This window comes from Engraulis encrasicolus, chromosome 22, assembly GCF_034702125.1.
Source record: "Engraulis encrasicolus isolate BLACKSEA-1 chromosome 22, IST_EnEncr_1.0, whole genome shotgun sequence".
In the NCBI taxonomy this organism is placed as follows: domain Eukaryota; kingdom Metazoa; phylum Chordata; class Actinopteri; order Clupeiformes; family Engraulidae; genus Engraulis; species Engraulis encrasicolus.
In genome coordinates this window covers 18806933-18832653 of record NC_085878.1, presented here as the reverse complement: position 1 = coordinate 18832653, position 25721 = coordinate 18806933, and the positions used below count along the sequence as shown (strand labels likewise).

At 40.7% G+C, this 25721-nt stretch overlaps 2 protein-coding genes across 3 annotated transcripts; one reads left to right on the top strand and one right to left on the bottom strand.

Moving 5' to 3' along the window:
* Window positions 1-3693: 3693 nt before the first annotated feature.
* LOC134438772 (uncharacterized) lies at window positions 3694-12445 on the bottom strand. The gene is made up of 13 exons (XM_063188422.1): window positions 12265-12445; window positions 11890-12089; window positions 10046-10183; window positions 9813-9951; window positions 9519-9717; window positions 8969-9110; window positions 8573-8728; window positions 8420-8475; window positions 8114-8289; window positions 7618-8018; window positions 7404-7500; window positions 6312-6480; window positions 3694-6056 (listed from the first exon to the last, which is right to left on the bottom strand). The coding sequence occupies exons 1-13, from the start codon at window positions 12385-12387 to the stop codon at window positions 5887-5889; spliced, it is 2166 nt and encodes a 721-aa protein (XP_063044492.1). The 5' UTR covers window positions 12388-12445; the 3' UTR covers window positions 3694-5886.
* Window positions 12446-14933: 2488 nt separating this feature from the next.
* arfgap2 (ADP-ribosylation factor GTPase activating protein 2) lies at window positions 14934-24805 on the top strand. 2 transcript variants are annotated; one of them, XM_063188397.1, is made up of 17 exons: window positions 14934-15038; window positions 16233-16351; window positions 16512-16584; window positions 16734-16865; window positions 17493-17573; window positions 17963-18074; window positions 18190-18237; window positions 18696-18740; window positions 19530-19582; window positions 19859-19995; window positions 20946-21077; window positions 21316-21444; window positions 21569-21724; window positions 21927-22053; window positions 23768-23861; window positions 24093-24217; window positions 24421-24805. In XM_063188397.1, exons 1-17 carry the CDS (start codon window positions 14967-14969, stop codon window positions 24439-24441), a joined length of 1656 nt encoding a protein of 551 aa, XP_063044467.1. In that variant the 5' UTR covers window positions 14934-14966; the 3' UTR covers window positions 24442-24805. The 2 variants fall into 2 exon arrangements, with proteins under 2 accessions (XP_063044467.1, XP_063044468.1); XM_063188398.1 differs by lacking the exon at window positions 18696-18740.
* Window positions 24806-25721: the final 916 nt, after the last annotated feature.

Below are 25721 nucleotides of genomic sequence, written 5' to 3'. Positions count from 1 at the left end.
TTCATGCGACTCAATCTGTGTTGTTGTAAAGAACCAGAAATCCATTTGATGCAAAACAGTTATTGTTCTTGATGCTATTTAGTTAAGCTTACTACCGGTAGGCTATTACTCTTGTGTTCTGTAAGGTAGGCCTATAAAAAGGGGGGGCGGGGGGGGGGCGCCAGAACTCAAACTCGCCTAGGGCGCCAAATAAGCCAGAACCGGCCCTGTGTGTGTGTGTGTGTGTGTGTGTGTGTGTGTGTGTGTGTGTGTGTGTGTGTGTGTACTGCACAAATCTACCTTTGTGAGGCCACTGCTATTGGAGCACACCGACAGGGTAGGGCCCTCTCTCCATGTGGGCCCCAAATCCTGGACCCCACATGTTTTGACACCATTTGCTGGGGTAGTTTTGTTGCTATTGGTAAAAGAAAAAGTGTAAAAACATTTCCTCACTGACAGGTTAAGGTTATGGATTGTTTTGGTTTGGGCACAGTTTAGCATTCTTTAGCTATTATTAGAGTAAATATGAATGGAAGTCAATGGGAGTGTGTGTGTGTGTGTGTGTGTGTGTGTGTGTGTGTGTGTGTGTGTGTGTGTGTGTGTGTGTGTGTGTGTGTGTGTGTTTAAACCTTTTGATATTTTGTCACACCCCTTCCACTCAATTTGACAACTTCACACTTAGTCCTCTAAGAGGCTGTAACCTGATAGATTAATATGTAGCCAGGTCACATTTCTGAATTTTTGTGGGTTTTTATTTTGTGGTTTATGTGTATTGTGTAAGAACACAACTCCTCGGTGGTGGTGACACTCCTTTGAATTATTTGTGTGCTAGTTGTAGGCCTATTCGTTCCCTCACTCTGACAGCAATGTCATCTGCTACATACATAGATTATTGGTACGAGCAAGGAATGTCAACAATTAATAGATTAAAGATTAATTGTTGATTAAACCATTAATCGATGAAATAAACTCGATGAAATAAACTCTCTACTGGCGTGAGACCCAGTTGAAAGGTTAATCAACTAATTAATTAATCAATAATTTGCATAGTGAGCTCATCGTCTTATAGAAGATTTCTGTTTGACGATGCTTACATTTTTAAATGTAAAAATTTGCGGTGTGTGTGAGTTCTTGCTCACATGTGTAAACAGACATCAATCAACAAGATTTGGTTCATTACCACTCAAACAAGCCTAGGCATTTGTCTTGAGGGGGTGTGACAACAATTGCTCTTCACTCCTTGACATGTGACTTTTGCCAAGTGGAGAAGGGAGGGGTCTTAAGAAGTAGGCATGCCCTACATCAGGGGTTCTCAACCTTTTCCAACTTGAGGCCCACTTGAAAATTTCACAAATGTCCGGGGTCAATAAACAAGACAACTCAATAAACAAGACAACGCAAATACACACACACACACACACACACACACACACACACACACACACACACACACACACTAGGGCTGCACGATATTAGAAAAATATGCGATACACGATAACATGACTGTATCGCGATATCGATATAACTCACGATATTTAATATATACATACTGTACATTTTCCCCTACTTGCCATTCTACACTTTATCATGTAACAACTGAGAGCAATGTTTTATTCCCAACATTATGTTTTTATTCTGAAAAATGCATGGCTAATTTACAGCATCAACTTAAAATGTCAACCTTTTTAATACCTTTTTAAAACTTTTCACCAAATTGGCTGTTATTAAAAAAGAAAAAGTAGGTATCACGATATAGCCAACTTGTGTATCGCAAGCCGTGATTTTGCGATATCGATACATTTTCGATATATCGTGCAGCCCTAACACACACACACACACACACACACATTATATTTTGACTTTCAGAAGATGATTTCAGGGCCCACTTGGAATACCTTCAGGGCCCACAGTTTGAGAATCACAGCCCTGCATCAGCCAGATTGCTGTACTGAAGAAGTTCTGCGGATTAGGAATGAGATGTCTATCAAGCTGAAGGAGAAGTTCAGTTGCTTATAAAATGTTTGGATTGTCTATCTGTTAATGTTACACATAACATCAAAATAAATAACATGATAATAAGACCTTATTTTCAGTGAATGAGTTCTGCGGCATTTTGGTTAGTGTTGTGAGATTGGGAAAGCTGAATACCAAACAAAGCAGTGAACTGCATATATCTCAAGTGATATTCTGTGTCCTGGAGATTGCACACTGGTGGACCCAGGTATGTGAAGGGTTTGTACCACCACTTAGCATTGTCTGGGTTTATTACTAGTTTATTACAACTTGTTTTGTTGACCTACTGTTGTTGTTACTGATAGATTACTGAAGTGGGGGAGGGGGGGCATTCCCCCTACAAATCACTCCTGGTCTACAGCAAATATATGATTATCTTTACGTGTATGAAATGAAATGCTAACAGATGTGCTTTGAGATAAAACAATGAAATGTTGAATGTCTCTGGTTTAGCGTTAATCTTTTCATGTATGACTATATCTGCTGTATAGCGTTGAGTGAGGCGTGTCATTTTGATGCTGGACACAGTCTTTCAATGCCCAAGTCTATGCACCTAGGTCTTGACACCATCATGCAACATGGTCAACACCAAATAAACAGGATTGCAGATCTCTCCCCTTCTCAACAGAATACTGTAATCTATTCTGTGGAAGTGTGATCAGTTCCATGATTTGTTGCATGACTTTCATAGAGCTTTGCAATGGCATATTGCATGTGCAAATTGTCATTTGAAGAAGAGGCTGGTAAAAAAAATCCTTTTGGTTTTATTATTTTAGTCTTATTGTGATGGGGGGCAGCTCTATTCTTCCGAGCTACAAATGGCTTGGCTGTGCCCAAAATTTCTTTCCCATGGTCTAGCATTTCTCGTGATGGCCGTATTAAGTAGGCCTACTTTTGCCAATAAGGAGTCAGGCGAGAGTGACACTGTGGAGTCAACGCTGATGGCAATCTGTAACTTTATACATGATCAGTGTACCATTGCCATCCGATTCTACACTGGCATCTGGTTATGTCATGTTCCCATGGTAAACAACATAATTTCTGTAATCTCATGCCCTCATTGTCATTCACAATAGCCCAAAAATGCCATGCTTGGCTCCCTCTTTGTGGACCGGTTTTATGTAAGAGTATCAGATCATTCTTAAGAAGAAGAAGAATCTTGATCACCTGGTAGATCTGGTGTGACCCTGCTTATTGTGGGAACCGAAACCAAAACATCAGCAAATTAAATATTTGAAGAGTGTTGTTGCAAAATGGTGTCCTATCCACCATTTTTGACTTTTGCATTTTATTATTGGAAATGGCTGTTCAGGTGTCTGTTCATGTGTCTTGCCATTCAAATATTTTGAGAGCACACTTTTGCATTTTGCAATGTAATGCAATGTCCAATACAAAAATGCCAATTTCCCAAAATGTTCCAAAATGAACATACACAGTTTTGCAATGAAACTCTTCATTTGTATCATGTCGTTGTTCTATTAAATGCTGTGTTGTGAAAAGAAACAAATGATTAGTCACAGTAACAATGTGAGGATGTATGACAGAATCGCCAAATGCAAAATAGTGTAGCACACATATGAAAAGGTTTGGGCATCCTTTTGGAAAATCATTATATTGGTTTATGTCTTGTTGAGCTTTTGAAGCAGCAGCTGTGGTTTCCACAGAAACCATGTGGAAAGAAAGAGAAACAATTAAGTTGTGAAATCATTTTAATAGGTAAAATTGTATCCAAGAAAAAACAGGCATGTGCATAAATGGGAATCCTAAACAAGGTACAGTATTCCAATATGAAGAAGAGCTCACTTTTGCTGATCTAATGGCCTTTGGATGCTTTCTATAGAACTTCCAGCAGTCTGGTACTGCTGAATTATTCTATCCAGAATTCAATCGCCTTGTATAGACAGCCTGCTTCAAATTAATTTATACATGTTCCATGATGTTAAGCTCTCAAGATTGGTGTGGCTATTTCAAGACATTGTAATGTTCTTTTGCATAAACTCCTTGTTGAACTTTGATCAGTGCAATACAATCAGTGCACTACGGGAAACTCCAAACTCGGCACAGCTGACAGACAGACCCAGGATGCATCATTTGTCAAATTTCGTAGAATTTAGTGTATCGTGCACACCTCCCATTGTAATGGCCAAATAACTATAATCCAGTCTCACCTGACCACAGTATGATTTCCCAAAATGCTTTTATGTCCAGATGTATTTTTTGTTTTTAAGTCATTAAACATGTAAGTCATTCTACGATTCGTGTGCGCTTTTAAGTCGGTGAACATTATTTGCCAATTCCATTAACTATTAACTGCATCCAATGATGTTTTGGACATTAGCACACATTTATCTGTCATATAATACAAACAGTCAAAACATAACATTACTTCCCTCAGCAAGAATGAATATTTAATACTAGTTTTGGGCGTTTTCATGCCGTCCTGTTTTCCAAATGTCAGATTCAGTTTTCGTATTAGCATGTAAAGAAATATGTTTTGGCCAATGTTGATTCACAATAATCATCACAATATGACAAAGCTGTCAGAAAGACCATTGTGCTTTGCATTATACATGAAAATTGCCATTTTGTGTGAATCTGAATTAGAAATCACATGTAGAAAAACACTGATAAAGCATACAAATACATGAATTGATTAAGGTGTTGTCAAAGTCTGTACCCAGACTGTCTCTGGTGTTGTGGGGGAACTTCTGAGGTCCTCAGTTAGCACAACACAATGAAAATGGCTGAAATGTCAAGCCGTGTAACCGTCAATGGTGTTACGCATCAGCTATGACAGTTGAGGAGGAGTATGTTTTTGCCAATGTATCTCCATATTGATAGACAAACAAACAAAATAATTAGTGTTCTAGGGAGATGGGTTTGTCTGCTGTTTTTTCTCCTAAAAAAGTGCCGACTTGTTCCCCTGCACTGTTGACCGTAACACAGTTGAGTAACACGGTTGACTGTTTTGAAAGTATTTTTGTGCTATTGATCCCTTATGTGTTGGAAAAATCCTATGAACAGACACTAGGGATTATCTCTGGAGAGGGAAGTCTTGTGTAAGGAGGGTGACTAAATTCAAATCAGACGTTACAGGGATTTATAATGAAACATGTGTCAGTCTGTATCACAGTGAATCATAAAATCCTACTTATGAAGCTCAACAATCACATTTTCTATATCAGTTGCACAGATTAATGACAACATTATTGTTAAGGCACTTTCAAACGTATGTTGTTTCAACTCTGTAGTATTTTTTATATATGCTTGAAATGACATAGTATTTGTCCATAACACTGTTGACAAAATAATGAAGCAAATGTTTGCTTTCATAAGAGTATTTGTTCAAATGATTTAAGATTAAGCTTGGCAATTTGTATGGAAACATCTAGCTCATTTATTTGAAAAAAAAATACTGATAATTTACATTTTGCGTTTGCCAAAAGCGCACACGAAGCGTAGAATGACCCATATGTCTGAATGAAACTACAGCAATTTATGATGGAATCTCATAGGGGTGCCCACAAATTATTCATACTGTAAAAATGCTGTTTCCTATTTTCTTTGTAAATGTCTGTAAATTATAACATCATACACGTAAAAAAATGGTGTGCCAAATGTGTCAGATGTCTTTGAAAGAGAACAATACAACATTGTGTGAAATAATTTTCATTATTGTTTAATATAACCAAAAAAGCATGAAAGCCAGTGTCACTGCATAGCAAATTCATAACAGAAACCTAAACCCATACGGTCTTGTTCAGTAGTATTTAACCATTTGATTTGTTTTCCCTACACAAAAACAAAAACCTAAACTTGTACAGAAGTTTGCTTTGTGAACCCCAAGCTATTGTAATGTATGTCAGTCTGAGACTCATTGACAGCCAGTGTGCTTTAAAACAAAAGGTTTTGCTGGCTGAGGCTTCTGTATCTCTGACGGCGGTAGAATATGACCGCCACCAGAAGCACAAGAGTGACCGCCAGAAGACTGGCGAGAGCATAGGTGCCGACATTTGCTTTATCACTGGAACTGGAGGCAGCCCTCAAATCCTTATCGACCATCCCTACAAAAGAGAATGATAGTGAGCACCAGAAAGATGCATGAGACAAACTCTATTGTGTGTCTTGTGTCAAACTTGTTTTATTGTCTTCAACAAAAATAGAACCACATGCTACACAAAGAAGCAACATGCAGCACAATGAGCACATAAAAATGGTGTGTGTGTGTGTGTGTGTGTGTGTGTGTGTGTGTGTGTGTGTGTGTGTGTGTGTGTGTGTGTGCGCGCGTGAATGTGTGTGTGTTTGCAGGAATGACTTACCTGGACTCTCTCTGCGCACACGAAACGGACCTTGAGTCAGAAAGTGGCTGGCTGTCTCCATTGTGCCCTCTCGTTTGCGCCTGCGAGAAGCATCTTTTACACAGCCCTGAGCACATCTGGAATTTGGGTTGTTTGCCTCACACAAAATCACTGAGCAGGAAATAAAGACCTGTCCAAGGGTAGACGGACACAGACATACAGAAGAGACAGAGACATGGAGTTTAGATTGGGCCAGAGGCAGAGCCATCTGGAGTAGGCTACCGTCTGTGCCAGAGCCCTCTGGAGACTGCTGCACCAGTGGATCCTATTCTGTGTGTCGGGATTCCCTAAGGGATAGCACAAACATCCACAGGGGTCACAGAGCCCATTTGATTTTTTGATTTTTTTTCTTCACTTTTTGGCCTTTTAATCATGACAGGACAGTGAGATCGATAGGAAAGCAATTGGGGAGAGAGAGACGGGGAAGGGTCGGCAAAGGCTGGAGGCCGAGGCCGGAATCGAACCTGGTCACCGGTGTAGCAGTGCAGTACCCTATCACTTGAGCCACGGCAGGGCCAAGCCCACTTATTTTTTTAAGGGCTTTGATAATTTTAATATGAAGCTAAATAAATAAGAAAGCACTAACAAAACCAAAAACTTCGAGGACCACATGAAACATCTATTTGTATAGATAAATAAGCTACGGTAGTCACCATGAAGAACGGAGTGTGTAACATGAACGCCTGTCGTGCAGCATGCTGTGGGGAGGTCACCAAATGTTTACAATGGTAAAAATATGGGTCCCTTAAGAAAAAGGTTGTTAACCACTATGCTATTCTATTGATAGTCATACAGTAGATAGAGTGAGGTATTGAACACTCAGAAGGGTTCTCATTCTTATGTAGGTACAGTAGATACATTAGATCAGCAAACATGATAGATAGATAGATAGATAGATAGATAGATAGATAGATAGATAGATAGATAGATAGATAGATAGATAGATAGATAGATAGATACATACATACATACATACATACATACATACATACATACATACATACATACATACATACATACATACATACATACATAGATGTTGGTTGTGCATACCTCATCAAAATCTCCAGTGAACTTGAAGGCTTGGATCTCAAAATCAAAAGTAGTTGAACCCCCTGGATATGTTTTCACGGTTTCGTCTTCAAGGCACCTTCAGGTAGAATGATTATTTTAGTATACGAAAGGGAAACATGTGAGCATTGTAATTTAATAACATTAACATTGGAACATGAAGAAGTACAATAGAAGTTGGCTTAAGAAACCTTACCCATTTTTGATTAGGTCATAGTAGACAGTACTCTTTGGATTGGTAGTGGGCGTGGCTCTGCATGAGTCCACAAACAGCTTGGTATCAGGAAGTGCAGAGTGCGACTTGATCCCCATGTAGATCATCTGCATCATCTCGTACTCCACTGGGTACGTCTCAGGGGCTATGGCAGTGCTAAAGGTGCTGTCCGAGAAGATCTCGAAGTTGTAGCCAAAGCTTCCAAAGCTGCCCTCTGTGAAAATGTAGTCAGATTTGGTGTTCAAATAATGGCTGTGAACGCTGGCCACCTTGGGGTACTGGCACTGGAAGTCGATCGTGACCCGTCGCCTTCTTGTGATGACTGAATTGGGGTTATTGAATGAGGTGATCATGTTTTTGAAAACAAGGAAATCACCTTCCTCCTGTGAAGAAATCAATATCAAGATTGTTGTCATACCATGCATGAATTGACTTGATATTCAGAGAGGAAGAAAGTAAACCAGTACTTGAGCTGTACCTCCATAACTGTCCCACAGGTGTTAATGGATATTGTGGCCATAACATGGGTATCGTTTGATGCCAGGGAGCAGGAAGGGTCATTCAGGCGCAGCCATTCCTGGTCTATGCCTGGTATGGACGCTTTGCTCACACTTACGTCGATTATATTACCTTCGCAAGTCACCTTTCCTATACCTAAAATTGAACAATAAGAACAAAATGAACAATAAACAAAAAACAATTTCCAGTGTTAAATCTGTCCTCTTAAAGAGACATTTGTTTTAGTCGCATATCATTTTAATGGCTCCACAGTTTAAAAACTAACCTGACAGGGGCAGAGACTGTTTTACCGTCAGCACAACACACCTCATCTCTGACTGGCTACAATGACAAACACACACAAAGAGGCATAGTGAGATAAATAGAGAGAATAACTCAATTGGAGGAAAAGCTAGGGTAAGGAAGTGATCCTTGTCACCTGGCCTCTGTGTCTGCAGTGAAGCACACTGGGATGGAGTGATGCAGATCACTCTGATGAGGCATCCATTCCACTGTTGCCACAGCAACACCATTCTCCTCCATGAGCAGGGATTTGGACATATTGCAAGGTCCACTAATCTGGAAGTCCACTATTCTGTTGAGAGGACAGAAGGCCTATTGTTAGCAAGATTTCTCAAGAAACTGTAGATTTTCAAAATCATAACAGTAAAAAATGTGCATTCAGATGCTTAAACATTTTTTTTTAAATGTAGGCACATTTACGCAAATTGTTAAATATCTTCACAGAAAGAATACACTACATTGAGCAATCAAAGCAATATTTTCAAATGTTGTTTTGTAGGCTATTGTCCCAACACCTATAGCATATGCTAACCTGCTCTCTGTCGACTGGGCTCGGATGCTCAGCTGGTGCATGTGGCCCACTGCTGTGACTTGAACTTCTCCATGAGAAGGTGTTGGAGTCAGGAACTGAGGCCTTGTTGCGCCACTCACACAGTTTTCAGATGGAGAAAGAACTAAAAGACCAAAGTAGTTTTAGATGTGTCACAAGTAACACTCACACCACTCATATGATATAAGGCTTTATCAAATCACCTTCCATAGTTACAATATTCTTATTTGTAAACCTGGTCAAGTTGCTACTTGACATCCGTCAGATGCAACATGTTGTTTACATATTATACTGTAACACTATTGCTTCGTAGCCTCTCAACGCACACCGTTCCACAAATGGAACGCTGTAATAGTCACTGGAAAACTTTACTACCATAGTACTACACCACTATGACAGTACACAGGGCCTTTAGTAATGCATTACGCCTTGATCATTGCCATGTTGGTAACAGCTTATTTTTAACAGGTGCCATGTCTTACTGGGTTAAAACACATTGCAGAAAATTGCAATAATATTTAAATATTATTACCCTCAAGTGTAAACTGCAGTGGGACCTGACTTATCGGTGCTGGATTTGTCATTGCACTGGCATTGAGGCTACTCTTGCTGAGAGATGTCCCATTGATGTTCATAATGGTGATGTCCTTTGTGGGATAATCTTCTAAGACCATCTCAAACACATGGGTTCCAATAGGTACAGAGCCATTCCCACGTAGAACGCAAAGCTCCTGTTACACAGATGTTATATCATACGGTTATGTCAGGTTCAAGAACAGAAAACAAGTTTTATGAAAATTCAGATTAAGAATGCTTTAAATTAGACCTCGTCCAGGTTGAAGTTTGGATGAGCGTGACAGGATGCACAGGCTTCTCCTGCCAGTCTGGAAAACTTGCATTTTACATTGTCGCCATCAGGGTCATGGGCCAGCAGTTTGATTTCCATGACACAATTCTGAGGGACTCTTCATAAAACAAATAAATACATTGTTAACATGTCTTCAGGTTGAGCAACATGCTAAACATTTTTATTTTACATACAGTATGTAGAGGGCATACCGCAGTCTTGGTACAGTCGCAGACACTGGTGATCTGTTTGGCTTGTGTGTATCTGACCGTGTTCCCACGTTCACCAGGGTATCTGCTGTCCACTCATGGGCTCCGTGTACATTTGAACCCCAGCAGCATCCTGTGTCCCTTTGAGAAGCAAATGGCACATTCAAGGGTAAAGGACTGTGAACTACACTTTGCAAAAGGAATTTCACAACATCAATGGTAATTTTAGGATCAAAACATTCACTGTTAAAACGTGTAGAGCTAATTGTCTTAATTTTGTTTCCACCACTCCATATTGAAAGTATTGACTATCAAATATTAATCAGTTAATCGATTAAGCTCTTTTCCAAAACAGCATACACTTATGCAATCCCGTAAAGTGACAGTTATGTTGCCTGAATTTTGCATTTAGTCAAAATCCGTTCACCCTTTCAAAAACTACAGCGCAAACTAAGAACCTGTGATGACACACAAAAGGACGGGCAAAATACAAAAGAACAGTACGCCTCTGGCACCTTCTGTAGGCAGAAGGATAATTATTCAGTATTCATTTTTAGGAAATAGGTAAGTGAGGAGTACTGTAAGTAAGTGTTACATATACCTTGAAAATACTGTGAGTTTTCATTCAAAAGGTGTCTGCAGTCCTAGCCTAATGGAGAACCATGACCTAGATGGGCCTGTATATCTCTGGACTGCTGAGGGGGCGGCAGCCATACTGCCATTAGTAACTGTGAGTTTTTTGTGTTAGTGTGCACTATTTACAGTGTGACATCACTTCTTCATCTTGTGCAAAGAAAGTCGTGACTCAATGTGTACAGCAAAATGGAGTAAATGATATAGAGTTGTACACTCCTTATCTTTGGGGTCAACTCATCATTGCCATTATACTGTCATTGTTACCTCTATGGCTTCCTGGCTAGCAGATTTGGACATTTGGGTGCACCTATTGTAACTTCTAAAAATAATAAATTATGAAAATGGGTTTGTCTGCTCATTACTCTTCACCACACCTGCAAACTTTGACTGGTCACGGACAAACCCAAAAGAAAGTAACCAAGGTGACACTTGATTTGACATTCCTGTGCCTGCAGGTGGAGCCAGTATGGGAGACCAGGCACAGGTCTGCTCAAATACTGGCTCCACCTATACCTTCTTGTTCGTCAACATTAATTGGGCTTGAGTAAATTTTAGTTGCTGAAATACTTAAACATGTGAGATTGCCTCTGGCATTAATTCAGAAGCACACAATGTGCTTTTAAAAAAGTACTACTCAAAATAAAATAGACTCACTGACTTTGTTGTGAATTTGAACCTTGTAAATGTGATCATTATGAGTGATGATGAGACAGCACTGCTCCAATGCCTCAAAAGTTGTGTGTTTAATGTGTTGATAAAAGACAGAAATAAAAGAATATCTCCTAGTAGTTAGGCTATATCTCTGGTAGCCATCCATACAACCACCCCTTCACTTTCTAGTTCGTACTCTTTGACCGGACACCAAATCACAAGCAGTTGGATTCAATGTCTCTTCTCTTCCATCATCACAAACTGTGAAGAAACATGTGACAGTGTCACAGGACTTGAGATAACTTGTATCCAGAGGCCCAAAATAAATATGCATCTCACCGTTATCAACAATGGAATAACTACATTTTTGTGTGACAATGTTCAGGTTTTTGAGTGTTTGTGTTGATTACACATGTTGCCATTATCTACAACGTCTCAACAAGGGAAGCGGTGTTAGTAGACCAATGGATTAAATAATCAATGATGGTTTTCATTACACAGCCGTTAGCCCACAATAGAGTAGCCAACTTTGTACAATGTCCAGCAGCGTGACATTTTACCTTAAAAGAAAAGTAGAATCAGAGGTCACTTTCCTTGTCATGTACCCATCAGACTGGCACCATGCATCATTGCCTGAGCTGTCTTCAGTGGAGAGCACGTCTGACTGAGTCTGAGCTCCACAGTCTCCGCTCTGACACAGCCAGTTGATGTGCTCGCTGCCACAGCTTTCGTTCCTGTACTCCCTGTAACGAATATTCACCTGCCAGCACACCAACATACATCAACACACACAAATACCATGGAAAACAGTCCTTCAAACTTTCATTGTGCAGAATATGATTTGATTTGAAATATGCCACACTGAAACATTGTTTGACACTAATTATTTTTAACAGAGCAGTAGAACAAAAATATAAAAAGTATATTACACATACCTCCAGGGAGCCATCAAGGTTCTCTTTTCCAACTGAGAAACTCAGTGAATTCCCAAGAAAGTCGCTGGCTTTAGTTTGAGTGGGTAAAAGCAAGAAAAGTACAAACACCAACAAATACGCCATGATGACTGGAGTGCTTCTGTTCTCGCTCTACAGAAAAATGTGGAGGTGGTACTCTTCAACAGGTCTGACAAGATTTCTGGTAAATGCGTTCACTCTCACAGTTTACACGAACCAATTATGTTCTGCATCTGAAAGTAAATAATGACATGGGAGGAAACAGTAAACCTGTTTTGTGTACAATACCTACGATGAACCTGGTGTTACTGTGTCACAAAAATGTAATTTGGAAACTGTGACAGATGTATAACAATCGTTTAAAGACTTAAAGTCGCTTACAGATATGACAGCACAAGAGCTTTTGCTCCATGGTCATCACAATCTTGAATAAGCAGCATCATTTGTTCTTGGGAATTGGTTCTTTGAAAATGCTGCCTAATGTAATAGTTTGACACACCCTCTATAGTCCCGTCCACCCATTACATTAGATATGTCTAAATTTAAATTTTAGTCATGTAATTGTGGTGGAATCGAACGTAATCCGGACAGGGGTTTTGATGGTTTGGTGAACGATAGTGGGATGAAAAACAATTGATCAATACCAAAATACAATATGTAAAACAGATAAGTTAAATGCGTACAGTTTTATAGCCAGTTTCCATTTAGGCCAATATATTGGTCTTAAAACGTTGTGCATCAAACCACACACTATAATACATATTCACTGGCAAAAATGGCAGGCTGGGTAAGCGGTAAGATAGTCAAAACTCCCGACTTGCCAGGTTGGTGGGGGGAGTAATTAATCAGTGCTCTCCCCTTCCTCCTTCATGACTGAGGTACCCTGAGCACGGTACTGTCCCTACTGCTCCTTTTCAGGCGCCATTGGGGGCTTCCCCCTTACACGGGTGAGGCATAAATGCAATTTTGTTGTGTGCAGTGTGCACTTGTGTGCTGTGTCACAATGACAATGGGAGTTTCCCAGTTGAGCTTTCACTTTCACTTTTAAAAATGTAAAATTCAAGACCAATTGGTTGATGTCAACTGATCTGTCAGTCCACAAGTGTTATTACACTCCTTCCCTCGGTTCAAATTATGCTTGTTTTGGAAGTTGCTTGGAACTATGCGGGAGGTGCACCTTTATGTCAGCTATCTATGAAGGGTCAGGTACCAATTCTACTATTGACGCACAGCCAATGTTGCTCGGCATGAACGGAAAAGGAACCCGGGAATTTCATTTGAAGTTCAAAGGATTTTAATCAGTGTGAAATCACGTTATGCGCTTCCTCATCCCTCTTGAGAAAGTCAGAGATGGCAACCTGTTCAACGCTGTGTCGAGGTCTTCCTGCGCAGCCCGCCACTGGGCTCGAACTCTTGACCTCCCAATCAAAGCTCCATTTTGGCATGGGAGCCACAGTACGATACTGATGAGCTAAAGGTCCAGACTCATAGCACAGTGTTACAGAGACTCATTTCGTTCTTCCACCACTCTACTAGTAGGTATCCGTCACAGCTGCATGGCACTTTTATGTCACGTCACGTGACACAGGTGTGTTTGTCACAGAGTATGTATGACACAATGCAGAGCTGTTGTATTATGTGGCTCTTTGTGTGTGTTTGGCTCCCCCTGCAGATGAGACAAACACACAGAGGCAAGGGTGGACAAACAGACAGAGACAGAGGGTCATGATGCGCTTGGGGGGCATTCCAAGAACATGGCCTCGTTAACCTAGGAAGTTGTAAACCTGCTAATAGGTAGGCCTACCCCTCAAGTGTCATTTTAGTTAAGAAAATGAGGACTCCATGGTCTTCTGTTAGATGATTTGTAGCCTCGGGCATAAGGCATAAGCTACTTCTACAACCCCCAAGCAAATCCACCCTGGGGGACAACTAAAAAAGCAAGTCAGACAACAAAAAGCAAATGTTGGTTAGAAAGCCACAATGGAAATGTTGGATGCAACTTACCTGTTGCCTGGTTCTCACGCAGACCCTAAGTCAGGGGTGGGGAACCTTTTTCATTCGAAGGGCCACTTCAAATTCATCCGAGGGCCGTACAAGTCCTCAGAGGGCCGAACTATGAACACAAACCAGGATTTCCCCCTTCACTTTAGGCCTGTAACACCACCTTCTCTAAGGTCCCTGAATAGGCCTATAACTTAACTTACCGTAATAGTAGCCTAGGCTATGCAAATGCATTTTCTAAGATTCCTTTACAAAATATGTCATATTTAAAATAAATATAATGTACAAAATGTATATATTGAAATTATATCGGGGGCCGGATAAAACAGCCTCAAGGGCCGCAAACGGCCCTCTAGACATATGTTCCCCACCCCTGCCCCAAGTGAATTTATGCGTGAGAACCAGGTTAACTTACCTGAGGCAACTTGCACACCTTCAGGGCCACAAAAAAGACAATTTATTTTACTCTGACAACTTACCACTCTTCCGTCTTGAGAAGAGGTTTAAAGACATGTGTGTTTTTTGTATTTTTCCTTTATTTAACTTTATTAACTATTGCTGCTGTAGGCTACATATTTGGGGCCCTTTGTCGCTGACGTGAACTGATGGCCATTGATAAACAGGAACATGAATGTACATTCAGGCTTCCGTAGACCACTTCCTAGTAGCAGAGAGTTGGCAAGATGGCGACCGACCCTAACAAGACCGAAATTCTCTCCATCTTTAAAAGGCTGAGATCAGTCGTCACGAATAAGGTAAGAGATTCTTGGTTTATATGACAACATTGTATGCTTATTGTGATGTTGACTATCTGTGTGTGGTCTCACAAATACGCTATATCTGTCTATATTCCTGGTGACAATCCAAACAAGCCGGTAGCGTTAGCCTGGCTAACGATTTGAAGGCCCCTGTTGCTAACCAGTTGGCTAACCAAAGGACTGTTTTACGCCATCGATCTTCTAGTAGCTAGCCAGGGGTTTGGGGTAACGCTAGCGCTATGCTATGTCAGAGCCACGTATGCTTTTCTCAAGTTAAGCCTTTAATGTTGGCTAACTGTATAGCTAACCATAGTAAGAAAACGCTGGACGAGAGCCCAATTTCTTTTCGACAGACGATGGAGGTATGGTCCGCCTAAGCCCCGTAGCTCTACGCACATTCACCGAGATGTCATATTCATTAATCCAAATAATTCGTCGTCAAGTCTATCATCTAAATACCGTATGGCTACTACAACACACGAACTGATCACCTAGCCAATGTAAATAGTATGGTATCTTCAGTTGAACCATACATTCGCTACATTCGGATTGTTTGTGTAAGTGTTTTCTTCTGTATGTGACATGACGTGTCCGTATGATGTCAAAGTTTCAGTAAAAGTAGCACTAGCTTTAGCGCTTGTGGGAGAATTGGGACTCGATATTGTTTCCCTGTTCCAGATGAAGGGCTGTTGGCAAACCCTAATGTGTGGCTGATTTATGCGAAGGTTTTCTCATCATCTGGTGGCTGAATTACAATGGATATTAATCAGATACATCTCGTTGAAAAGGCATCTCTTGACAATGATTTACTCAAACATGGCTAATAGCAATGGTAAACAAATACACACACACACACACCAACTAATTGTGACGCTGTTCTAACCTTGACTGAGATACCAACGTCATATGTTTGACGATTTTGGTTTACACCTCAGTACTCAGCTCGCTACATCAACAAAAACAAATAAACACATCTTGCGTTATTGTCGAGCTGTGTTAGCCGACTAGCTGAGATACTTCCCCTGAAGTGTTATGTAACACAGTACAACGTTGACATTGCTCAAAAACAATAACTTGACCTATGACTTAAGTTCAAGTCAAAGTTTTGATTATCACGCTGTGGTTTTGGGAATTGTGGGGTCTACGGGACAGGTTTCGATCAAACCCCTTGTTTTTTTGTTTTTTTGACAGGTTTGTTTTGATTGCTCTGCTAAAAACCCAAGCTGGGCCAGTATTACATATGGCGTGTTCCTTTGCATCGACTGCTCTGGCATCCACCGCTCATTAGGGGTCCACCTCAGCTTCATAAGGTACAGTCACTTTGGTTTTTATAGCTCTGCATGTCATGTACGTTTGTACATCAGAAAGAGCCCTTAAACCTTTTGACGTGATGTCTTGCTGGCATTAACTTCTTACAAAATAAGCAATGTTCTGCTGTCCTGGTAAAAGAGGTTGTATTGTGCATTTCAGATCCACTGAGCTGGACTCCAATTGGAACTGGTTTCAACTACGTTGTATGCAGGTTGGAGGAAACGCCAATGCGGTGAGTGTTTGCAAGTCTAGCTTACGTCTTACGTCTCTCCATTGTGCGTCCTGTTCCTGGCCCTGCATAATTAAGTTGGCTGGCCAGTAAGTGTTTGTTAAGTTAATCCACTTAACCTTTATTCTCTCTTTCTTTTTTTTGGGCTATAGACGGCATTTTTTCGCCAACATGGCTGCACCACAAATGACACAAATGCCAAGTACAACAGCCGTGCGGCACAGATGTATCGGGAGAAGATCCGCCAGCAGGCAAATGCTGCCCTCTCAAAATACGGCAATGAGGTACAGTAGGCCTTGGTGATAAAATCTAGGTGAAAACTTTTAAGTGGCATCCAGTTTTCAACACACGGTTGTCTGGAAGGCAGGAATTGATTGGCCTAAACACTTCATAGTTATTCTCTGAATTAAAGCGGGACAATCTGTGCGCAAACGACAACAATAAGGTATCTGAACAACTGCGTATGCATCAGTTCAGTCCTGGGGACATGCTGCAATTCAACCCTAGAGTGACTAGTGCTACATTGGCTGTGATCACTCAGCCATTATGATCCTTCTTGCCTGTCAGTGGCATTAACTTTAACACATGTCTTCTAAATTCTTCAGGGTTATTTTGGTAAATCCTGTCTTTCCATATTGCTGCATTAAAGATGGTCTCATGAAGTTATTGCTGTTTTGTTGGATTCACTTTGACCGAGCTGTGAGTCATTGCCAAGGGGCAAACTTCACTTGCCGTCAGTACGACGTGGTAACAGCTATTTGAGAGATAATTGCTTGCGCAACTAAGCAGGCAGTGCTGGAGTTGTGTTGTGCCGAGCACTAGAGTACTAAACGGTTTTGTTATAATTTCTAGGACGGGTCATGAAACTTTTAAGTTTCTGAAAGTGTATATAATTTTTTTACAATATGCAGATGTGGATTGATGCTTCGGGAAACACACAAACCCCTGCTCCTGAGAAGAAGGAGTCTGATTTCTTTGAAGAGCATACTCAGGTATACACTCATGATGTAATGTCTGTATGTACGTGTATGTGTTCCAGTCATGGTGCATGTAATGTGTGTGTGTGTGTGTGTGTGTGTGTGTACGTAAATTCATGTATTAGTTGGTCTTTACTGCAGTTTGTGTGTCTGTGTGTGTGATTATTGTCAATGTCTTATATACATGTTTAGTTTAACTGCACATTGGAGACTTATCAAACACAATTTTGGTCTTCTGTGTTATATAGATTTTTGACAATAAAGTACACTTTGACTATTTCAAGAATAGGGCTTAAGGTGGAGTATATATCATAGGATTGTGGCCAGTAGGAATCGTAACTATCCTGCTCATTGAAACCTTATGGTCATTGACTTCAACGACTTCTAATATTTGTATGTTGTAGCCTTCAAATACCTGGGAAATGGCCTCTCCCTCGTTGGCAGAACAGAATGGCGCAGATGCAGTCAGCCCTGTGTTGGAGCAAGAGTCTCCCAAGGAAACAGAAAGTCTAAGCCGTAAGTCTATTGCCCGTACATGATTTTCGTACAGCTAAAAGCCTTTCATACCTAAGTTCGGTGGTTGGAATTGGGAGTAAGATGTGTTTTTTTGTTTTTGTTTTTCATGAACCAGAGGGACCCAGCATTGAAGGTCTGGCCACGGAAGTCAAAACTACTATAGGTAAGATTTAAAGTGAGCAGGTTTTTATTTTAATCATGACTTCAGTTCATAGGAATAAAATAATAAAAAATCAGGTTTTAAACAAGCCTATTTGTTCAGGCAGGTACAGACCAGTCAAGGATAATATTTGAAACTGAACAGTAACGCATAGTTTCCAGCCAGTGCCTAACAGTCAGGGCCTCGATACATGTCATGTACGGACAAATCACTTATTTTCTCGTAGATGAAAATGAATCGGCTTCTATGGATTGCCAGTGTAATCTTTCAACTTGGTCATGCACTGACATTTTTTGTGCTCACCTGTGTTCCGACTTAGTCTAAACCGTGTCCACCCTGGAATGCAGTGGAGTGAAAATAAACTTCCATTGTGGACACTAAAGCCCTTTAACACACATTCCCATTTGAAGCGCACTAGATCACATCCACATGATGAGTGTGTCTTGTTTTGTACCATGTAGATGACTCAATGCGTTTGGCAGCTGATGAGCCTCAGCGGTCCGGAGGTGATTTAAAGTACTGTATATTGAACATATGAGCCTGTTCTTGTAGCTGATTGGCTGGCTAAATATGAGTAGCATGACTCTGCTCTTGACTGACACCACCTCACCCGAGCACCGCTCGCCTGCTTTGTCCCGCCCCCACTGCTCCTGGCCCCATACTAAAAACATGTCCCTGTCTAGAGCCTAATTGAAGTGCTTCACCCCTGTTAAGGTTGTCTTAGTCGCTCTTTTTGCTGTTGCATACTTTTTTTTAGAATTGTGTTTAATGAGCGAAGTAGTTTTGCGTAATTTTGTATATGTTGTGTAACTATGCAGCCTTCCGACAATGGATCTTGTCCGGTGTTTACTGTTCCCCAGCTGATGTGGCAGCTCTGTGAATCGGTGTGATTTGCTGAAGGGGACTATATTTTGTCTTAACCAGATTTGAGTTTGTGATTCAACCTGTTTGACTTGTCAGACATGCTGGTGTGAGGACTTCCCCCTGTTCTGTGCTTCATAGCAAAAAATGCAGTGTCGCAACTACTTCTAGTAAGGGTTTGCAAAGATGCCCCCTGTTTTTGTAAAGCAAATGCATATAAAAGGATTTTAATGTTTTATTATGGCATCAAACAGAGGGAAAAAGAAAGGAGCAAAAGTTCTTCCTGAAATGTGTTAGCCTGATTTTCATTACCTTGCACTCATGACAAGGGATGCACTACCAATAAGTCTTTATCACACCCTCAAGCATAGCAAGTATTTGATGGAAATGAAATAATGTAGCATTCAATATTCCTTTCAAATGTCTTGTTCTAGATGTCAAACCATCCCTCATCGGAAAGAAGAAGCCCACCACAGCAAAGAAAGGGGTAGGACACCTTTTTTTTTTTTTTTTTTTAAAACCAAAAAACCTGCTATTTCATGTGCCCAACAGCCTCTAGCCTCTTGGCCATGGGGTGTCACTCTTGCCACAGCCTTTGTAAATCACATCTCTAAATGCTCTGCTGTTTTGCATTGGCTGTTTTATAATGGCATTGGCAGTCTATAGACTAATGTGTGTCTTATGTGTGTTGGTGCCTCCAAGTCTGTTTGTAGACTCCAAGGCTGATTGACCACCTTCTAATAGCAGTGATGTTTGTTGACAGCTTGGCGCCAAGAAGGGCCTGGGAGCCCAGAAGGTGAGCAGCAAGAGCTTCACGGAGGTGGAAAAGCAGGCTCAGGTGGCGGAGAAGCAGAGAGAGGAGCAGGTCGCCGAGGCCAAGAAGCAGGCCGAAGAGTCCATGTAAGTAACTTTATCTGGACACCTTAAAAAATAAACATTCAAACAAAACTAGTCATCTTAGCAAAAGTTGTCATGTGGGCAGCTGTGGAGTAGGAGTTTGTTTTGGAATGGGAAGGTTACTGGTGTGTATCCCCCTCTCTAGACTTGGAAAGAGAATTCTGCAAACTCCCTACACCTTCAACCATGACTGAAGTGCCCTTGAGCAAGGCTAACCCAACATGGCTTTAGGAACAGAAACGTATACCCTGTCCCTAGAAGTCGCTTTGGATAAAAGTGTCAGCTTAGTGTAATGTGATGTAAATTATCTTAAACGTGTGGGGGAGACACTGGCAGAACTGCAGACGTTGTAACTTAAGGGTCATGAAGAGCAGGCCTCCTTTTGCTCCTTGTGGTTTGTTGTGTCTGCAAGGTAAAACGGATCATATTGTGTTGCATTGTGGCAATACAAACCAAACGCCAACAGGAAACTACTTCATCTTAAGAGCTGACAAGGAGCACTTGCCTTGTGATTTATTGCTATATGCTACAGTCAACAAAAGTATCAAGTATCAAGTGATTTGATCGTTTGTCATGTACTTTCTTTGAGGTTTTACATTTGGTGTAACTCTTCCCTTGACCAACGGTTCTGTACTGTATAAATATGCACAGCAGCTTAATGTTGGGTTGGCACTTGGATAATCCTCAAGTGATTCTCTGTGGCCACAATCAGTCAAGTCTTCAGTCAAACAATCTTACTAGATGTATACAGTTTTTGATGAACAACTTGAACCTTGGGAAGGCCTTCACTTACACTTACCTTTACACTCCATTATGGCACATAAGCAGAAAACAATTCGCTTTTTTGCAGGTTTCCTTGTTGCCACAATGAGAGACTTAAAATATGCATTTCAAGTGGCATCAGCGTGATGTGATGTAAAGTAAATAAAAGTTGTCCCCATATCTATGTGCAGTGTGACATCCATGCGTTTGGCCTACAAGGAGTTGGAGATTGACCGCAAAAATGAAGAGAAGAAAATACAAAACATGGAGGGGAAGAAGAAGGAGCAGGCGGAAAGACTTGGCATGGGCTTTGGCCAGAGAAGGTAGAAAGCTTGTGTGTCTTCTCCCCAATGAGCCAACACTAGGTTTTGTATGAATGTGACGTTTTTGGATGGGTGTGCACATCCAATTTAACTTTTGCTGTTCCACGGGGATGAAAACGTTGTATGCTTTTAATCACATGAAATTAAATATTTTTGGAAGTCCATTGTGCAGTTACCTTTTCCTTTTGTATAAATATGGCAATAACAGTATCTCTTGTCCCGTTTTTGTGTTTGGCAGTGCTGTGTCCCATTCTGTGATGTCGGACATGCAGGTGATTGAACAAGAGACTCCAGTTGGAACAAAGTCCTCTTCACGCTCCAAGCTAGACATGTTTGATGAACCAGGATTCACCTCTGGCCCTCCTAAGTATGTCCTCACGGATGTTTAGTTGGATAAATTGATTAGAAATAACTAATAGTAGATTTTCAGAGCAACAAGGTACGTATAACCATCTCCTGTGCTAATGGAATGAATGACTGCATTGTCATAGATACAAAGACAACCCTTTCACTGCGGGCGACACCTTCTCCTCGCGGTGGGACTCGGACAGTGGATCGTCATCTTTCACTTCCTCCTGGGCCCTAGAGAAGGAGGAGCCCAAAGAAAGCGAGGTCACCATATCCAGCATTCAACCTATTGGAGAGAGGTACGCTCACAGTATGTTTGGTTGCATGCATTGTGCTTTGTGCATTATAAAACAACACATCACCACCACTGAGTTGGTGTTCTAAGTGGATTTGTTTACTGTAATAGTATTAACAACATGGGCCACTATTTTTTGTTCGAAACAAACGTTGTGGCCGGGTGTTCACACACTTTGCACTTTGCTACCTTGCGTTTTGTCTCAGGTTGCCCAGTCGGCGAAAGCACGATGTGGCTGCCCCGGTGGCAGAGTCCAACGAGGCTCGGGACAAGTTTGCCAACGCCAAAGCCATCTCCTCAGACATGTTCTTTGGACGGGAGGCCAGTGCTGAGGTTTGTTTCTCTAATTTTCATGTGCAGTATGCATCTGATGCTGTGAGCGGATTGACATACCACGGCTTTTGTGTATGTGAAGCAGTTCTGAAGATTCTAAATCACTGGTATGACAGTTTTGAAGAATGGAAGACCTCAATGATGTTTCGGCTCCATATACAACAACTCCGGTGAAGTTGGGACGTTTGGTTTACGGTGAATAAAATCAAAATGCTATCATTTTCAAAACATCCAATCTATTCATAAGATGGAGAATAGTGAAAAGACAACATATTAAGTGTTAAAACAGAGAAAAAATATTGTTTTGGGGGACATATGTACTCATTTCTAATTTGATAAATGCAACATGTCTCAAAAGAGTTGGGACGGGGACAATAAAAGGCAGCAAATGTCGAGGAAGACTAAAAACAAAACAAAAGACAACACTTAACAGTTAAATACATTAACCGATGAGATGATTTTATATAAAAAACAGTGTTAATTCCTATCTTGGACATGATTTCACCAGCTTAAATGGTGGGTGTATTCCTTGTCATGTTTTGCAATGTTTTCCTTTCTGTAGTGCTTACAGTGTGACAGGTCTTGACCAAAAGCCCACCATTTTATCACCTGCTGGTCCTTATGATGGAGCCAAACTGTTAAAACATAGTAGAGAATGCAATTTGACCTTACTATGTGGCAGTAATCGAAGATCTCCCTTCAAAATATAATGCATGGGTGGCTTTTCATGCTGTTTAAAACCCATTTATACCATTCAGCACTGTATTTAACTCTACAGATGAGTGAGAACATCTTAACCAATGCACTACTGCACCCACATGCCATCATGGAGGCTGACTTTTGAAGTTAGCACTAACACAAGTTGGATGGTCCATTTTCACTGTAGCACAGGATGTGCAATGCTCTACTATTGTCAAAAAGAATGGACTTCTACAACTTCTGCTGACTTCTGTAAGCAAAGGACAGTTTCCCATGTCTTCTGGGTCTATTTCAAGTGAGCTCAGGTGCTTAGGAGAATATTACACCCCTGTATCATTTGCACGCATTAAGCATTCTTAATATGGTCGATTTTCAATAGCTCTAATTCCTGGAGTGCTAGAGTGAGACTACAGCCAATATATATATCATGATGTCATGAACCTATACAATGATTTTAATAACAAAAATATGTCTTATATACACTCAATCGTGGTAAATCAAAGGGAATTCAAAAATGTATGTAATAACTATGGTATTCCCTTTGCATCTTTAATTCTGAGTGACTCAGCCTCCCTGTGATGATCTTATACCTGGACACCTATATTGTCCGTCAGTACAATTCATTTTGAAATGTTCTTCTTTGTTGTTTTATCTTATTTGGATGTTTACTAAATTTCACTGATCCCCGTCCCAACTTATTTGAGACGTGTTGCATTTATCAAATTAGAAATGAGTACATATGTCCCCCAAAACAATATTTTTTCTCGGTTTTAACACTTAATATGTCGTCTTTTCACTATTCTCCATCTAATGAATAGATTGAATGTTTTGAAAATGATAGCATTTTGATTTTATTCACTGTTTACCAAACGTCCCAACTTCACCGGAGTTGGGGTTTGTAAGATTTAGACCCAGACACTGTTGTGGAGCAAATGATTCGATTTTGGGTTGTTTTTTTTGTTGTTTTTTTTACATTTTTTTAAAATGTGAAGGGCTAATGAATTTTCTCTTTCAGTATGAGGTGAAGACGCGTCTGGAAGGCATGTCCAGCAGCACTGCCATCAGTTCAGCTGAATTGTTTGGTGATGGGAGCAGTCGGCCTGCTGGAGGTAAGCTTCCAGAACCCGTTTCAAACATCTCTGGGATTTAAATTGCAGCTAGTTCTATGAAGCACTTGCTGCAAAATCGAAAGACTGATTATGTTAAAAAGGAGAACATTTAATGACCTGGGTGATTGATATGAAGAGGCACAGTGTTGCCCTCGCTCTGACTTTCTTAGGCCAGTTGATGTACAGTCGACTAACCTCTTGTTTTTTTTGTCTTTGTGCGTGTGTCTTCAGCGGGTGCGTCTGGCTATGACGGCGTGCTGCCCTCTGGACCGGATATTGCACAGTTCAAACAGGGTGTGAAGACGGTTGCTGGGAAGATGGCCGTTCTGGCCAACGGTGTCATGAACACCATACAGGTTAGCGCTGATATTTTGAGAAGTTTCCATTTGTGATGCCCCACCATCATTTTATATTTGAATTAGTGGGAACCCTGATTTTCACATTAAAGACCCACCATATACTCGCTATACCACATAAGACTTCTATGCATGACGCACAAAAAAATCTTGTAACGTAAAGACCCATAATTAATCTCTTGTTCGTTGCTGTGATGTTACAGGATCGATATGGAGCCTACTGAGAGGGCTCCTTCCTCCCCCAGAGCTACAGAAGACCATACTTCTGCTGAAAAGACCCATACAATGCTGACTGACAAAGGTCATGTGTCCATTCAGAGCAGACGTGGGAGCGAAAGACATCAGTCACAGGCATGGGATGACTGTTTCCTCCCCGTCTGCCTATCCTTACCTCTGTAGACATCAACAAAGATTCAGACAGTTTTTTTTTTCTTTTCTCTTGGAGACTTTTTTTCAGCAAGAAGCACTGTAATGTGGGGTATACCCAGATACTTTTTGGTCTTTATTTCAAACGTTTTCTTATTTTTTCCCTTACATTTTTTTAAAGTGTATTCTGTAAGTATATAACTAAACCCCTGTTTAGCAACACCATGGTATCATGGATTCCTTTTGTATTTTAAAACGGTATCATGTTCTTAATGGACAGCATTACAAAACATTCTTTTTTTCAAGCTTTATTTTTCGATTGTCCGGTTGTCAGTCTGGCATTTCAATAACATGACTGATCTATGCCTGAATATGAAATATTGTCAGTGACCTTGGTAAGTGATGGATTTACCATGATCTTTATTGGCGAGAGGTCTATAATTTAAAAAGACAAATATGCAATACATCTTGCTGATGGCTGACGTTTGAGTCATTGAATTAGGGTATCTTGGAAAAATGTGCTTGTGCACTAATTTTTTGTTTGTTGTGTATGTACGTTGTGGTCCTCTCTCCTCTTCCGACTAGTGAAGGGGAATGTTGTGTAGTGTGTTCATCAGGTTGTCCACTTTCTCACTACTGACAGCACGGTTAAAGTGAGAATTCATGTTTTGGCGGTAACCTGCATCATTATTGAGAACACGCACACAAACGCATAACCTCCAATGATCAGACCACTTTGTATTGGATTCTTGCAACAGTTTTGCTATTTTGTCATAGCAGCTTGTCCTCTCGTACAAACACACAGGGTGTTAGGAAAAGAAAGAAAAACACGGCAGACTGAAATACTAGCAAGTGTTATGCCCTGTCGACTGATTGGGATATACATTTTTCTGCATCAAGGAAGCACACACATTAACATGAACTGTCTTAATAGAACTCAAATGGATGTGGCAAGGACTCTTATTTTATGCATGTAAAATGATTCCTGCTTTCAAAATGAAAGGTGTTCTTATTCTTTTGCTTTCAACTAATATATACACATATATTTTTTTCCTTTGGATTTTGCCTGGCTATGACGGGGAAGGAAATGTTTATATTTTTTAATTTCTCCCAGTGGACAGGACTGACCTTCCTGTCA

Coding starts and splice junctions, on each gene's coding strand:
- arfgap2 (XM_063188397.1), top strand. CDS start 14,967: ATGGCGACCGACCCTAACAAGACCGAAATTCTCTCCATCTTTAAAAGG. Junction 16,866..17,492: donor TCTCAAAATACGGCAATGAG/GTACAGTAGGCC, acceptor TACAATATGCAG/ATGTGGATTGATGCTTCGGG. Junction 21,725..21,926: donor ATTCAACCTATTGGAGAGAG/GTACGCTCACAG, acceptor GTTTTGTCTCAG/GTTGCCCAGTCGGCGAAAGC.
- LOC134438772 (XM_063188422.1), bottom strand. CDS start 12,387: ATGGCGTATTTGTTGGTGTTTGTACTTTTCTTGCTTTTACCCACTCAA. Junction 8,476..8,572: donor ACTGCAGACACAGAGGCCAG/GTGACAAGGATC, acceptor TTGTCATTGTAG/CCAGTCAGAGATGAGGTGTG. Junction 7,501..7,617: donor TATGACCTAATCAAAAATGG/GTAAGGTTTCTT, acceptor TTCTACCTGAAG/GTGCCTTGAAGACGAAACCG.